This window comes from Pocillopora damicornis, chromosome 11 (genome assembly GCF_964200805.1).
Source record: "Pocillopora damicornis chromosome 11, jaPocDami1.2, whole genome shotgun sequence".
In the NCBI taxonomy this organism is placed as follows: Eukaryota; Metazoa; Cnidaria; class Anthozoa; order Scleractinia; family Pocilloporidae; genus Pocillopora; species Pocillopora damicornis.
In genome coordinates, this window is record NC_142680.1 from 731,801 (window position 1) to 747,238 (window position 15,438).

Below are 15,438 nucleotides of genomic sequence, written 5' to 3' on the forward strand. Positions count from 1 at the left end.
ATTTGATTAACACTGGTTTACTAGGTTTACTGATGTAGCAGACTCGTATATAGCAAACTCAAAATGTAGCAAAACCAGCTATTACCTTAGCACTACCCTTAGCATAAACTTTGTTTTGATAACTATTACTAGGTAATTCCCATGAACTGAGGGCTAGTACATCCAGCACACACTATTACTGGGAAGCTTCATCTAATTTAGTGGCTTGTACCCACCCTTCATTAAAAATTGACCAATGCACCATAGCAAGTGACAATCTAAAAACAAAGTTTTTCCACACTTTCGACTTTGAATGAGACATAACTCTCATCAATCATTTTAACCAGGTTATCCCCTCAAAACAAGATGTCTGGAGTAGATGAGCTATTCTTAAAAACAGTGAGTTATGACATGTTCACCAAGCTACCGCAAATAATTTTTAATTCCTCATTAGTTACTATTGATGGCAAGGACTTTTTTTTTAAAAGATTAATATCCACTAGACATTATTTCACACACCACTACTTCTATGTGATAGTCTCTTGGATGAAACAAATTTGCATCCTAAGAAGTTTTGATTCTTTCTTATTTTGTAATAATTAAAAATAATACCCCTCAGTCAACTCTATATTATTTGACCACAAATACCAGAATTGTTCTGCTTCCTTTTTTCATGAAAAATAATACTCCTTACACCCCTCACTGGGAAAGATAACTTAATACCTTAAAGGAAAAAAACAACATGAATCAAGGTAGTTGTTTTAATTAAAGTCATTATTGGCATTATCTTTGACAATAACATTGATACTTTTTGTCCAAAGGATATCAGGGATAGGGGAGGGGAGGGGAGGGGAAGAATTTGATATGAAGTAAGATTGTGAGAAACGATTTGTGATTCTCAGTAGTTCTCTCAAGAAATAATGTATAAACATGTACATCAACTTGTAGCATCTACAAATAAGCGTGTGTTTTCCCAACAATATACATACTTGAATGAAAGTGATCCTTGCAGTAATGTACACTACTTGAGCAGTAGTGAAAATAAGGCCTGAAAAAAATTCAGGCCTGTACGGGATATGAACCCATGACCTCTGCGATACCAGTGCAGTACAGGCCTGAAATTCAGGCCTTATTTTCACTACTGCTCAAGTATTGTACATTACTGCGAGGATCACTTTCATCCATGTCTTTATCTGCAGGTCAAATATATGACTTCCATATATTCTTAGCCATTTAATATACATACTTCTTACTAAATGAGTTCGAGGTCCTACTGTAGTTATGTAAATTTAAGTACAGTCAGAGAAAACAAGATAAGCAAGATTTTTTCCTAGGAGTTCAAACAGATGAGGGAAGATTTCAGTTCAAACCAACTCTTGAATTTATCAGACTGTACAGTAAAATGTCTACCCACTAAATTGACAAATCATAGTACATTTACAAATGATACTAACTGTATCTCTTAATTATCTATGACCCCACCAGCAGAGACTGGTTCAGCTGTGTAATGTGTTTGCTAATTCCATTGTCTCTTTCTATTGATTTTAAGACTCTTGCCACTTGACTAATACAACATGTGTTTTAACATTTCCCTTTAAAATAATGGTTTTGATCCCTCCTTTTCAAATATTGCCCATGCATCATTTAATTCCATAAAAATTGCACGTGCTAGTGGCTCTTCTGGGCTGCCAGTCAGCTAAAAAGTAAAATAAGGAATCAGTGTTGATGAACAGATTTCTGTCCTGTACATATCACATAAATCTGACTTGACCAGTATATAGGAGACTAGCAAATGTTAAAGGTTTACTACAATTAAATTAGAGTCAAGAAGTCTGGAAAAATTAAGGCTTTAATTTAAATTGGACAGTGCCTCCCACATACTAACTGGGATAGAAAGCCAGGCATCTGATCACATTAATAGTACATTAGTGTATGTAAAGGTGACACAGTTAACAGTTCACATAAAATAAATCATAATTTGATCTGCTGGTAAAATAACCTTTGACAAATTGACTTCCATAACAGCAGTTAACCTTGTTAGTTTCCTGCCAACATATTCAGGTAATTCATTTCAAACAAACAAACAAACAAACAAGAATTTATGTTTTCAAAACTATGTTGTGATGATACCACAAATTCTCCGAATGACTGTAGACTGAAATGTAAAGAAATTAATTTTGGAGAATTTATGGATTTTTCAAGGAAAGATGTACCCACCTTGTCAGGATGTACTGATAGTACAGCTTTTCTGTACCATTTTTTCACCTACAATAAAGAATTGATCTGTTTGTCAATACATTTAAAATAAGAACATTCAGAAGACTCATCATGGAGAAACACTTCAACACTTTAACTCCCATAACTGACCAAGATGGAATTTCTAATTACAATTTTTATCATAATAGCTAGCAGAAAAGGGATGAGAATAAAGAAAAATATCAATTATGGGATTATTATAAATGATCCAATACCAAATCCTCAGAATTTACATCACAACGATTAAATAGTAGACAGTAAGGAGAATTACCAATAATATCTTGGGAGAAAAGGTTTCAATTTCTCTGTATTTTTTATTACAAGACCAACAAATGAGTTAGAACATAAAGCTCATTAAATTACTAAACACAAATTTCAATAAATAAATCCCAAGTCTAGTAAATCTGAGAGAGATGCTTGTATTCATAGCATAATCATAATAAACTATTTGTGGTGATTATATATTACCTGTTCAGGTTGAACAAGATTGTGCATGCCACATGGTTTCCATCTGTCTTCTCCTTCCCACAGTATAAGGTGGAGTGAGCATAATAAGGCCCGAATATTGCCTCTTTTACCTTCAGACCACTCCTCAACCTTGGGAAAAAAAAAAAAAAGAAAATTAGCCATTTTCTAAGTGGATGCTGCATGTCAAGTCAGTCTGGTGAACAACCATCAAGGTAAAGAATGGTTGCAAAGATGACCAGTGGTCATAAAATTGATAAATTAATTAACGATTTATGTTCTTAATGGTACAGTACCTTAGCCTTGATAGGGTCATCAGGTTTGTTTTGTTCCTTTTTTAGAGAGCTTAGAGTTTGTGCCCCTTGTGCTCCTTGTGCAGTTGGGCGATTAAAACCTTGTGCATTTAGAATGTCACTAAACTCATTTTGGCCAACTGGTTTGGGTGCTGAAAAAGAAATCATTAGAGAATGCTTTGAAACAAATTTAACAACACAACAAGGAGTCAGGATTGTTTGGTCACTACTAGGGCTGAAAGGGTGAAGTTTATTTCACCCTTATACTCTCATACATCATTGGTATCAAATTGGTTCCATTTCATACTACTCCTTCAATCAGAGTTGAGGTGTGTCCTCTAAAAAGATAGAGAAAAGATTTACAAGGGTCTACACTCATAATTATAGAGATTGAACTAGAGTAATTTAATAGAAAAAATACATTCTTACCACTCCATTTTTGTCCATAGTTTCCAAATACCCCAGAAGAACCAGACATACTGTAGGAGGGTGCATAGTTTGGTTTTTGTGGAACCTTTGATGGGCCACTTGGTTTAGCCCCAGAATGCCAAGATGGTTGCTGGGCTGGACGAGACCAAGAGGGATTGCCACTAGTGGAGGACTCAGGTTTCTTTTGTGGTTTGGGTGAAGTTGATGTACCTGCTTTAAATGTTGGAACAGAGGGAAACTTCGGTAAATTTGATGTCAAATTTCCAAAGTCAGAGAAAGGATCACTTGGTGTTGCTGTAGGTTTGTTCTGTGGTGCTGGGCTGGTTGGCGCTCTTTGAGGAATTGGTGATGGAACTTTAGATGGTTGAAGAGTTTCTGATGATGAGTCACCCCAGTCTCCAAACAGATCAGTATTGCTCTGTGTTTGAGCCTGAGCTGTGGTTGTGGGAGCCTGAGAACCACCAATTCCAAAGAGGTCTTGCTCTGTGGAGGTCTTTCCAAATGGATCAAATGAATTCAGGTTTGATCCACCATTATTTGTGCTTAAGGGTGGAAATGTTTCTGTACTGCTGCTGCCCTGACCTGGCTTAGTACCAAAAAGACCAAACTCATCAGAAGGCTTTGAACTTGGACTTTTAGAGCTGAATGGATCAAATACGTCTGAGGATGCTGGCTCCCTCCCATTACCCCCTGAGGACAGATCAGGAGATTTAGTCCTTGTAGTCTGAAAGGGATCAAATGTGGCAGAATCTGCACCAGCAACAGTGAATGAAGTTACATTTTCCCTGCTGGAGCTGGAGCTACGACTTCCCATCTGATTGAAGAAGTCATCATCCTCATGCAGTCCAGGACTAAGAACATCATCAGCACTTTTATTTCGTTTCATTTTTCGATGAGGGCTCTTCTCTGTTCCACTGACAAGATCCACATTTTGACTATCCTTACTTCCTGCTGGTGATAAATTCAACAGATCAACTCCCATGTCATCCACGACTGAGATGTGAGATGTTGGCTTTGAAGAAACTCCCTGATTCTGTTGACCACTGCCTAAATTCAGCAAATCTACCTGGTAAGAAGGATCATCAGAATCTGAATCATCGTCATCCAAATTAAACAGATGACCATTTGTTTCACCTGCAGTCTTGAAATTAAGCAAGTCGGTATTGAATTCATCACCTGATGGTGATTTCAAATTAAACAAGTCTAAATTTTCATCCAAGTCATTTCCAACACCTTCCCTTTCAGAGAAGAAATTATGAGTCTGGTGCGCTTGTTGAGAAGTATTGTCGTGATCCTTGTCACGCAGATTTTCAAACTCATCATCACTGCTGTTGGTTCCTGCACCTTCAGTATTCCAGTCAATCGATGAAAGGAAGTTTTTGTTTGGCTTACTGCTTGTTGCACCATCATTACCATCATCAGAAGGAACTTGGAGTTCCTCATTGTCATCATCCTCTTCTATTTCATTTGATTTTGAACTGAAAACCATGTTTGATTCGCGATCATCTGCATTTACTGTGAACAAGCAAACCAGGTAATAATTAGCTATAAGGAATGGTTAGAAAAAGGTATTCACCTATTATTGAGAATGACACTGACAGAGAAAGTCTCATCCTTGTAAAGGACTGTGGAAATATTATACAACTGCTAGTCTGCCCCAGATTATTGTTGCTCTTTGCTCTCTACTGAGCTTTGCATTGTTGTAAGACTTTGCCATGAAATTCAATGAGAGAGGAAGGGACAAAGAAGTTTCAAGATAGCTGGGGATTGCCAAAACAGGATAAGGTCGGGGTTGCTACTAACCAAATTCTTCCTGACATTCTAGATATTCTTCCTTTGTAGAAAAACAAACTTGAGGGAAGAGTTTCTCAGTTTTGAGTGTGTCCCATGTGTGAGTTGGCAAACTGCTTGCTTCCTCTGCATCAACAGTGATGTCAAGTGTAACAGTAAAACGTGAAGTAAACTTGCTTTCATCATCCTTGTTGATGTCCACCTCATCTCTGTGTAAGTTGATAAAAAAGAGAAATATTGTTATCAAGCTGGTCCATAAACCTGTTAGGCCCTAAAAGCAACCAGCAATTAATTTCCTCTTACAGTACTACTACAGTTCAATCATTCATAAACATCACAAGAATACATGAAATGATGCCAACCTATGAAGCACTGATTGTAAAACAAATTCTCCTTGTCAGTACCAAAGGAAATGTATAGAGAAGAGCATGGAGGATATGTATACTGATATCAACCAGTGAAGGGTTAAATTACCAAAATAATTAGAAAACAAGAAAACATCATATAAAAGAAAAAAAAGGGTGGAAAGTTATTTACTGTATGCATACCGTGAGTACTTAAGTTTATGCGCAGAAGTCTTGATAAATCCAGTGTGGAATTGAAGCATAAAGACTCTCATGGAAGTCATTTTTCCTTGAACCTTTCCTCCAAGTGTAGATCGGCCATGGTATACTACAACTGTTACATCACCTTGTAAAGTGAGGTTCACGGGAAATGATACTTTTCCATCACCTAGATCATACTCCCTGAATTAAAAAAAAAAAAAGTATAAATGATTTGAACTTGGAAATTAATTCTTCTAAAATATCTCTCTGTTACAAATGTAGCATGTGTGCTATTGATTGGTGAATTAATCAAGCCATATTTCACTTTACAGCCTGCTACATTCAATGGCTTGTTTGAATTGAAATTTTGCCCCCAATTTGAGACCAGAGATGTAATAAATATTTATCAACCTATTTTCCTAGTCTGTACTGTAAGTTACAGAATCTACTTTTTTCTACATGGTCTGTATCTCACAGTATGGACCCCCAACTTGGTTAGTAAGCCGTATTCAATTTATGTCAAAACCTAAATTACATTTTTCAATTGCAAACTCTCTACCTCATTTTTTCAATCTCTTTTACTGTGGTAAGGATTCTCTGTTCTCCATTGTAAACCTCAATAAATGGACGGCAACCATTCCTAACAAAGGATGAGAACATTTTAGGTTCCTGTTCTAAAATCACAATGAGCCAAACTCAAAAAATTATAGGGGCAACAGAACTGCTGTAAAAGAAGATGAGTCAGAAGAATGAGAGATTTATTTAAAATGGCAGCAACAGTATAAGCTTGGCTTGCGTGAAAGTCTTTACCTGGCTTTGTTGAAGGCTGGAACTGGATACATTGTTACAGACTTGATGTACACCGAATACTTGTGAGGTTTCAATTCTTGGTTATTGATCAGTTGTGTGATGTAAAGTAAATAGCTAAAGAGTTGAAAAAAAAAAGTTATTAATGCACTACAAATACAGTACTTTAAGGTCAATCATATGTGTACTGGTAAAAAAAAGTACACAGTTTCTTGATTACAGAAATTAACACCTACCGCTCCTGTGAAGCAGTGAGTGAAACTTTGTGTCCAATACCACAGCGGCGAATACTGAACATGTCTGCAGCTCCATTTGGATTTTTGAATAATTTACAGAAGACAAAAAAAGCAGCAACAATAACACTTGATGCTTCTTTACCATCCTGAATGACGAGAGGTAAATATTAGGTTTAACATTATTCATTATGTAACTTAGCACACACTTGGGGAAGTACATACATCAAACACTTGCCAAAGAAATTTTAAATGAAAAGAAGATCATTAAAATGAATAGGTGGCTCTCAACATGAAGCTGAAGCATGAAGAGGTGTTTTAAAGAGTCTGTCACTGTAGCTATTTGAATCTTCAGAACATCACTATGATTACTAATCAAAACTGTTAATATCAAAGTTCTCAACTGTAATTGGTTATCATCAATCTGATTTGAGGGCTAAAAGGACAATGTATGCATCATGCTTGTAATTGGACAGTGTATACACCATGCCTGTGTAACTGTACAGTACACAATATGAACATTTGCTGTTGTAGTGCATTTTGCCACTTAAACAGTTGTCTGTTGTGGGATCCTTTCTCAAATTTTGTCATAGTTTTGATTACTTGGTAACAAAACTTGAAGTCTTCCACATCTGTCTGTAATCAGACTAGTAATTAACAAATTGTATGATTACTGATTTTATCAATAAAGGGCAAAATTACTGAGCGCTGATTGGTTGAGAGAGAGGGCATTTTTTCTTAATCGAGGGCATTTTTAGTAATCAAGAGAGGGCATAATTACCTGTTAATGATTGGCTAATCCGTTGCATAGCAACCGTTCGTTATCTTGAAATAGACTGTGCGCGTGATTTTCCTTCGTATAAATTTTGCCCTTTATTGATAAACAAGTAATCCCATGAGACCTCGTACTATTAAGGATTAATTGTACTTGAGTTTTCAAAATTTTCCAGATTGCCCTCGTTGCTTCGCGACTCGGGCAATTTTGGAAAATTTTGAAAACTCTCGTGCAATTAATCCTTAATAGTACTTGGCCTCATGTGATTACATATACAAATTGGACTCCTCCCTCTCTTACTATGATCCCATATTCATATAATAACCTTTAAAATAGCTTAAGTGATAAACCAAAAGTATCACATTAGTCATATATGCTGCATTAACACTGTACAAACACTGTAGTTTAAGACTCTGAAAAAAAACCTTACTTCTCAACCATAGTTAATTAAACAAAAAATCTTCAAGATTGTGTACCTGACAGTGAATGACTACAACATGCTTCCTGTCAGTCCTTAACCAAGAATTGATTTTCCTACACAGGGATAGCAGCTTCTCTAAAGGAGGCAGCCTGTGACCCACTAAGCAGCAGTTTATCACCTGTGATCACAGTTAAAATGGCCATCAATGCTACAACCTTTTAATTAAGTAAATCACACTCTAGAAATAAGGTTACATAATCTGTAAGAAAAAAATAGTAGTAGAAGTAGCTGTTAATTTCAAATTAATTATCAATTCCAAAGATGGCAAAGTTTCTTATACAAAATTGATATTGGAGAGCCCCCTAAGAAGTGCTTTAGAGACAATGTGTGTTGGCAGGAGTTGAAAACAATTTGAACTTTGGGATTTTAACATGTGACTTTTGTCACACCACTACAATGCCCAACCAACTGAACTAAGCAGTAAGAGGCAAATCAGTCAATTCTGATATTTTGTTTATCCAAGATAAATGAATAGTAGCAAGGTACATGTGAAAAATAATTCAAATTTAGAACTTTACACAGTAGTAATTATAGATTGCAAAGGGTAGTAACATAAAAAAGAGATATGTGGGATACATTTTCTGCAATATAACTAGAAAAAAAAAGATTAAAAAGAATGTAAATATAGCAGTATCAACTTCAACGACCCTTCAATTAAGCCACCAAATCAACAGTTTTTAATCAAATCCAACATACCCTATCTCCAAGCTTCTCTGTTCTGTATGTTCTGGGTGATACATTGATGATCAAGTAATTATCTGGGTATTTTGCATCAAGGAAATCTCTTACATCATCTATATTGTTTTTGTAAGTTGACTCAATCCCATCTGCTGGGAAAGACATTACTGCAAAGACACAAACAATGAAAAGTAAATTAGTAAATTAGCTAACACAAAATGTAATGACAAATTTTGAGAAAAAAAAATTTTCTAGAGACAGGATGGAGATTCTCTGGAATGTACCTACCCATGATTCGAGATGTAATGTACGACAAGTCAATATCATTCTTGACATATCTAATGAGAGGCAAAGATTTGAGAATTGGTTTGAGTTTAAAAGTAACAACAGCATTTCAAGTGAAGTTTACATTTATAACTTTTAAGTATGATTGGAAATAAATATTTACCAAAGTCCAAGCTAACCCTTTCATTGCACTTAAGTGACCAAGGAAACAATGAATGAGCAACAACTTGATTAAATGCAGCACACATCAAATGATTTCTTACCCTGCCACAGATTGCATAACCTTGTTGGACATATCCTTTATGTTACTGAAAAAACTGTTGGCCCCTTTGACTACTCCACCAAGTATTGCAGAATTTCCTGATGATGGAGATGGTGACACAGGTGGGCCACTTGCACCAACTATAACAGACAGAAGATTTATGATGAACACACAATTCAACAGACACCTTTGTTTGCTAATAAACAATTGGCACTTAACCCTTTATCTCCTAAGATCTGATCAATAATTCTCTCCTCTTGCAACCACACATTTCCTTGTGAAGTAATTACAAAAATTTGAAGATAAAACTAGATGACAACTTCTACCTGATAGGTTTGAGTATTAATATATTTTAGGTGTAAGTATTCTTGTTACCTGTTTGCTGTATGATGTATGGATATCATTGGGAGAAATTATGTATTAATCACTTCTAGAAGTTTAAGGGTTAAGGTGGTTTAATAATCTTACATTTAAGTATTGGGAACCTCCAAAAAAGTGGTGTAACTTGATGGTTTACATTTTTACAAAAAGGGAGAGGATCTACCTTTAGTAAATGTCCTGAACAAAATTTTATGACCAATACAGGTTACATGAATCACAACAATCCTACAGGGTATTGAAAGAAGCATTTTATTGCCTGGAAGAGGTGTCCTACGTGGATATGCAAGGTTGAAATCATAGCAGGTGTGTAAGCTCACCTTGAGATGATTGTTCTCCAGAAGACTGTGGGAGATCATCTCTCTAAAATTGCAATAGAGGCAAAAATTTTAAAACAGTAGCTACCTTTTTCCAAATTCAATTTAAAATAATCAATTTAAATTGCACGGAAATTAACAAGAATCAACAAGAGGTACAAAAAAAACCATGATCTCTAGGGTATGGTCTATTTCACAAATAGATTCCATGATGCCGTGTGAAGGTACAGTGATAGATCACAGATGACATCAGAGTGTGGTAAGAACAAAAAAGTAACAAATAAGGTACAGCTGAGTGTGTCATCAATGTTCTTACCACATTTTGATTCCTTCTGTAATCTATTACTATACAGACCCATGGCAACATGGAACCTATTTTGCTTTACAGGATAAAGAATAAAATGTTGTCAATGGTGATGTAAACTATGGGTCTGTCTTCTAACAGATCATAAGTAGGAAACAATAAAAAGGCATGAATCATTCAGCTTATTACAAAAAAAGTCATGGGAACAGGTTAACAAGACAACACAAAGGAGAAACTGTTAGAGGGCTGTAGTGAAAGTCACTTTGGTCCAAGAGGAATAAAGAGAATTGTGTACTTACCACTTTACCCTTAAGATCAACATCCATGGCTATTGCAATGGCTTCAAGACCTGTAAGAACTTCCTTTATATCTGGTCTGTCAGCTGGGTTCACTTGAAGCATGTATCCTACACATTAAATAATCTTTCTGTTACTAGCTTTTACTAAATTAAATGGTAACTGATATGTGGTTTCAATTCTGGAAGAACAATACAGTAAACAGACAATTTTTTTAACCCTTACACTTCCAGAGGTGATTAACATGTAACCTCTCCTTAGAAATATCCATACATTATCCAGCAAACAGGTAATAGGAATACTCAAACTTATCAGGTGGCAGTTGTTATCTGGCTCTAACACCAAACTCTCAAAACTAATTTATATGGAAATGTGTAGCAGCTAGGGGGATGGTACATACATACATACTTTATTTATTCTAGAAGCAAACTATATATACAGGTTAAAGAAAAACTAAGAAAAAAAGGCACTTCTAGAAAAGGAAGTTTGGAGGTTAACCCTATGGTATCAACAATCACATCTTGGAAGTTAAACAGTTAAATTATTCATGATCAAATCCATACATGCACCTAGAAGTAATTAAACATAACAGTAAAATATCACTCACTGATAAGGTCATGGAATACTGTGTATTTAGTGTCATTCTCTGGGATGGTGTATTTTGCATTCAGTATTCTCAGCTTGGCTGAGTCTTCAAATGGGTGTTCCATAAAACACAAGAAGAACAAAGTACACCCAAGGGCCTACAAAACATAAACATCATATTCAAACAATCAATAGAGAAGTTACCTAAAGATTTGACAATTGCAATTCAATATTACATAAATGTGTTTGATTCCTAAAATAGCTAAGTCCAGATGTACAACACAATCATTTAGCCATATACCAAATGGCAACCAATGGTACCGCCCTTAAACATTAGAGTAATCTTATATAAAGACTAATATATAGATTTAGCCAAGCCTAAAAGTGGAGCTCGCCTTTTTTTTTTCCCCGCATGTCTCAAGGGCACAACGCCTTGCCCCGGCCAGGACTAGAACTTGGGTCGTCCAACTTGGAGTATAGTGCACTGACCACTGGACTACTGGACAAAGCTGTGGCGTTGGTGTGCCCACGGTACAGTTGACCATGCATGTTAAAAGTAGCACCTTGTACGGTCATACAGTTGTATGGTCGTACAGTTGTACATCCAAATTTTTTCAGCTTGATGGGTTGCTACTATTTTGTATAATTATGGGGCTATGCAAGCTCTGCTATGATACAAGTGGAAGTTTGATACTTACCCAAATGTCAACTTTTTCAGTGATTGGCATATTACTGTACAAGTCAATCATTTCTGGTGCACGGTACATGGGGGTTGTGTTCCGTTGGAGCTGATAAATAGTGTATAAAAGCAAAATGGAGGTTATCACAAGATTAAATTTTATTCTGATTTCTCCTAAGGGCTTCAAAGATCTTGATCTGGACAGGCACTATCACCATCCAACCAAACATAACACAAATCTTCACTCTTAATTGAATACTAGCAAATTTAAATTACCTCATCTTCAACAAGACTACGCTGGAGTGCTGTCCAAGACTCATCAGGTATTTGTTGCTGAGTAGTTGAGCTACCAAAATCACAAAGTTTGATTTGGCCTTTTGCACCGATGAGAAGATTTTCAACCTAAAAAAACTCAAAGGCTCAATTTAAAAGTGAACAAAATTTCATGCATGCAGAAAATCATAATAAAATATAAATTAATGAAAAAAAAAAACAAACAAAATTCAGAAATGCTAGGTCTTCTTGATTAACATGACAATTATATTTATCATCATAACATTAAACAAAGGAAATAGAAACCAGATAGATTTGAAAACTAATAAACACCATATATGTGAATCAGTATCCACAGTATGGCACAGTTTGTTTGCTATTAATAGCTAATCCCATAAGATCATTTTTTAATCCAAAGAATTGCATTATCTAACTTAGGAAAAATAAGAGCCAAATGATTTAATGTTCTCAAACAAAGTAAAAATTATTAAATATCAAATACAGTAAATAATAAATAAATTAGAATTAGGCAGAGGCACCTCCATGGGTTGGCTCTTTTTCCACTGTTTTTCAAATTTAATCTAGAATTTGGAGTGTTGGCCATTAGTGAGGGAGGAAAAGCAAAAAGACCTGAAGAAAAACTCTCCCTGTAAAGATCAGAACCAAAAACAAACTCAACCCACTTGTAGTGCCATGCTGGAAATCAAAACTGGGCCCAGCAATGGGAGGTGAGTTTTTTCACTACAGTACCATCCCTGCTTTCCAAATGCCATGCTCACCTTCAAGTCTCTGTGTATAACTGGTGGAGTCTGTTTGTGCATGTAAGCAACTGCTCGGCAGATTTGATAGAACATCTTCAAAACCTGGTTCGGTGGATATGGCTGTCCATACCTTTCCTGTAGCAGCTTAACCAGCTCTCCTCCTGTTGAAAAGGAGAAGTAGTTTTTGAAAAATCTTTTTAACCCTTTAATCCCCAACAGTGATTAACATGTAACTTCTCCCCATAATATCTGTACCCTATTCAGCAGACAGGTAATGAGAATACTCAAACCTATCAGATAGAAGTTGTAATACCAAATTCTTGTAACATATTTACAGAGAAATGTGTTGCAGCTAGAGGGGAGAATTAACAACTTGATCTTGGGAATTAAAGGGTTAACACAAGCAGATATTGTTTGAATCCTATCAACAATTGTAAATGCTCAAAATAAAGTGGAATCTTAATTATTCTGAAGCAGGCAAAAATAATATTTACCACTGCAAAGTTCAGTTAGGATAAGAAATTCAGACATTCCATGTTCAGTTTCCTTTTCACTCAAAGATGCTGCTGAATAAAACTGCACTATGTTTGGATGTCCTCTGAGACGTTTCTTTAAATAGTTAAGGAGTTAAGATGGCACTCCCTGTACAGACACTCCTGGCTACTTCATGCTTGTTACAAACCAGAGCTAATACATATAAGATACTTTGCTTTCTGATTGTTGATTCCTTATGCTGTAACAAAGTACACAGATAAATGCATACCCATCAAAACAGAAACATACCCTCCTATGTTTTCACAGGAACAACTGAGTTTGAATCAACTTAATGTCCTTTGCTAAAAAATTCCTTACGCTGAAGAATGTAAACCAATAACATCTACAGTAGAAAAAGGATACAAGGATTGTTATTTCCTTAAGTATGGCTTTATTGGCTGCATCATCACCTGCCATAAGTCGCTACAAAAAGGAAACATATTCCAAATGTTAATTCACAGGAGGTCACTGATTTAGACTGAAGAGCAAAAAATTTAAACTGTATTTTATCTACTGTTATCAACCTAGTAAAACAATAGACATAGATATAATCATACTAATGTTGTCATTATCATTATTATATATTTATAGTAATCATAATTGTAAACATGATAAAAAATAAAAATTGTTTTTAATCATCAACTTTAATATTATATAGTGAAGCAACTACAGAAAGACCAAAGTTTCCTGGTAATGAAACATGATACACTTGTTACTCTAAAGACCAAACCTTATTATAAGTCAGATGTTGGATATCACAAACCCCAAATAGCTAACAAGCTAATTATTATCTGTTGTTACATACCTCCTTCAGCAGATTTTAAGAATAATGGGTAAAAATAAAGAATCCAGTTTAGAAAGTAATGATGCATCTTTGGTAAAATTGGTTGTGATTCAATTTTATCCTTGATTAATATTTATTTAATTTCCTTCATGTTTGGACTTCTCATTGTAGAGCAATTTGTGATGAAAAGTTTAAACAAAGAAAAATTAATTTCACAAGCAACTGATAAAAGTCATTTAAACCCAAAATGTTGTTAGAATAGTTTTTTTTGTTTTTAAATTGTTCCAGTAAGATTACTTTAATCCTTAAAAAGGTAAAAACATTTAATAATCTAATAAATTTAAAATAATTTTCACCTAAGATCATTTTAACATACAAATGAACTCTAATAAAATGCAAACTCGTGTTGTCAAAGAATCATGGCTCTGAAAACAAATGATATTTGAAAAATACCACGATAAAGAATGCCCACCTACTCAAAGAAGCATTTGTTTGTAAGTGGCTCACAAACAGTTTTTGACCTTGTCTGATCTCGATTTTTTATCTGTCAACAACAAAAACAGCTAAAATAGCACATCGACCTCTCGAAATTTTCCATTTTGATAAAAATTGACGATGATCTTCTTACCTTTTGCATGATTAATCAAGTGTAGTCATGTTATTACGTCAGAACACCGGTTACTACTAATTTTTCTGTCTGTCATCGCGACAACCTTCCCTCTTTGATAACAGACAGAAAGACAGGATGTATACTTAATAAATAGTGAAATTCAGTTGTACCTTAAGAGCATATTCTTTGCCAGTTGACGTGTCCTGGGCGACGAAAACAAATCCGTACCCTCCTACAATAGAAAACCAAAACACAATTGTTAAAATACCATGAGTCTGTAACAATAATCACGGCGAGGAACAAATGATAATCAGCTTCAAATCTAATTTAAAGTAACTGACCCTCTGCGATGACTCGTCGCACTCTGAGTTGTACAGGTCCTAACTCGACATACTGCCCTACGAAGTTATTGTCCGACTTCCCAGTTTGGCTTATGTAGTTCAATGCAGAGCGAAAAATGTCTGCCATTTTCAGGTTTAGTTCAATATAAGGCGTCGGACCGCTAAAAGATGGATTCTACACGCACATTGGTTTCTAACTCTACCCGCATTCTCTACGATAGCGGGTTAAATTTCGACCGAATATCAATATCATTACAAACTCCGAAGAAGTCCCGAGTAGCCATTTTACCTCTAAAA

General features: G+C 35.4%; 1 protein-coding gene across 1 annotated transcript; it reads right to left on the reverse strand.

Annotated features, from left to right (window-relative positions):
• Positions 1–403: 403 nt before the first annotated feature.
• LOC113669468 (cyclin-G-associated kinase) lies at positions 404–15,434 on the reverse strand. Its single transcript, XM_027185501.2, has 24 exons — positions 15,142–15,434; positions 14,971–15,032; positions 13,770–13,829; positions 13,367–13,481; positions 12,891–13,033; positions 12,115–12,240; positions 11,858–11,947; positions 11,182–11,317; positions 10,578–10,684; positions 9,978–10,020; positions 9,281–9,419; positions 9,021–9,070; positions 8,751–8,899; positions 8,050–8,172; positions 6,802–6,947; positions 6,569–6,682; positions 6,318–6,398; positions 5,762–5,959; positions 5,226–5,422; positions 3,423–4,937; positions 2,997–3,145; positions 2,704–2,832; positions 2,197–2,244; positions 404–1,675 (listed from the first exon to the last, which is right to left on the reverse strand). The coding sequence occupies exons 1-24, from the start codon at positions 15,266–15,268 to the stop codon at positions 1,574–1,576; spliced, it is 4,149 nt and encodes a 1,382-aa protein (XP_027041302.2). The 5' UTR covers positions 15,269–15,434; the 3' UTR covers positions 404–1,573.
• Between the last annotated feature and the right edge of the window lie 4 nt (positions 15,435–15,438).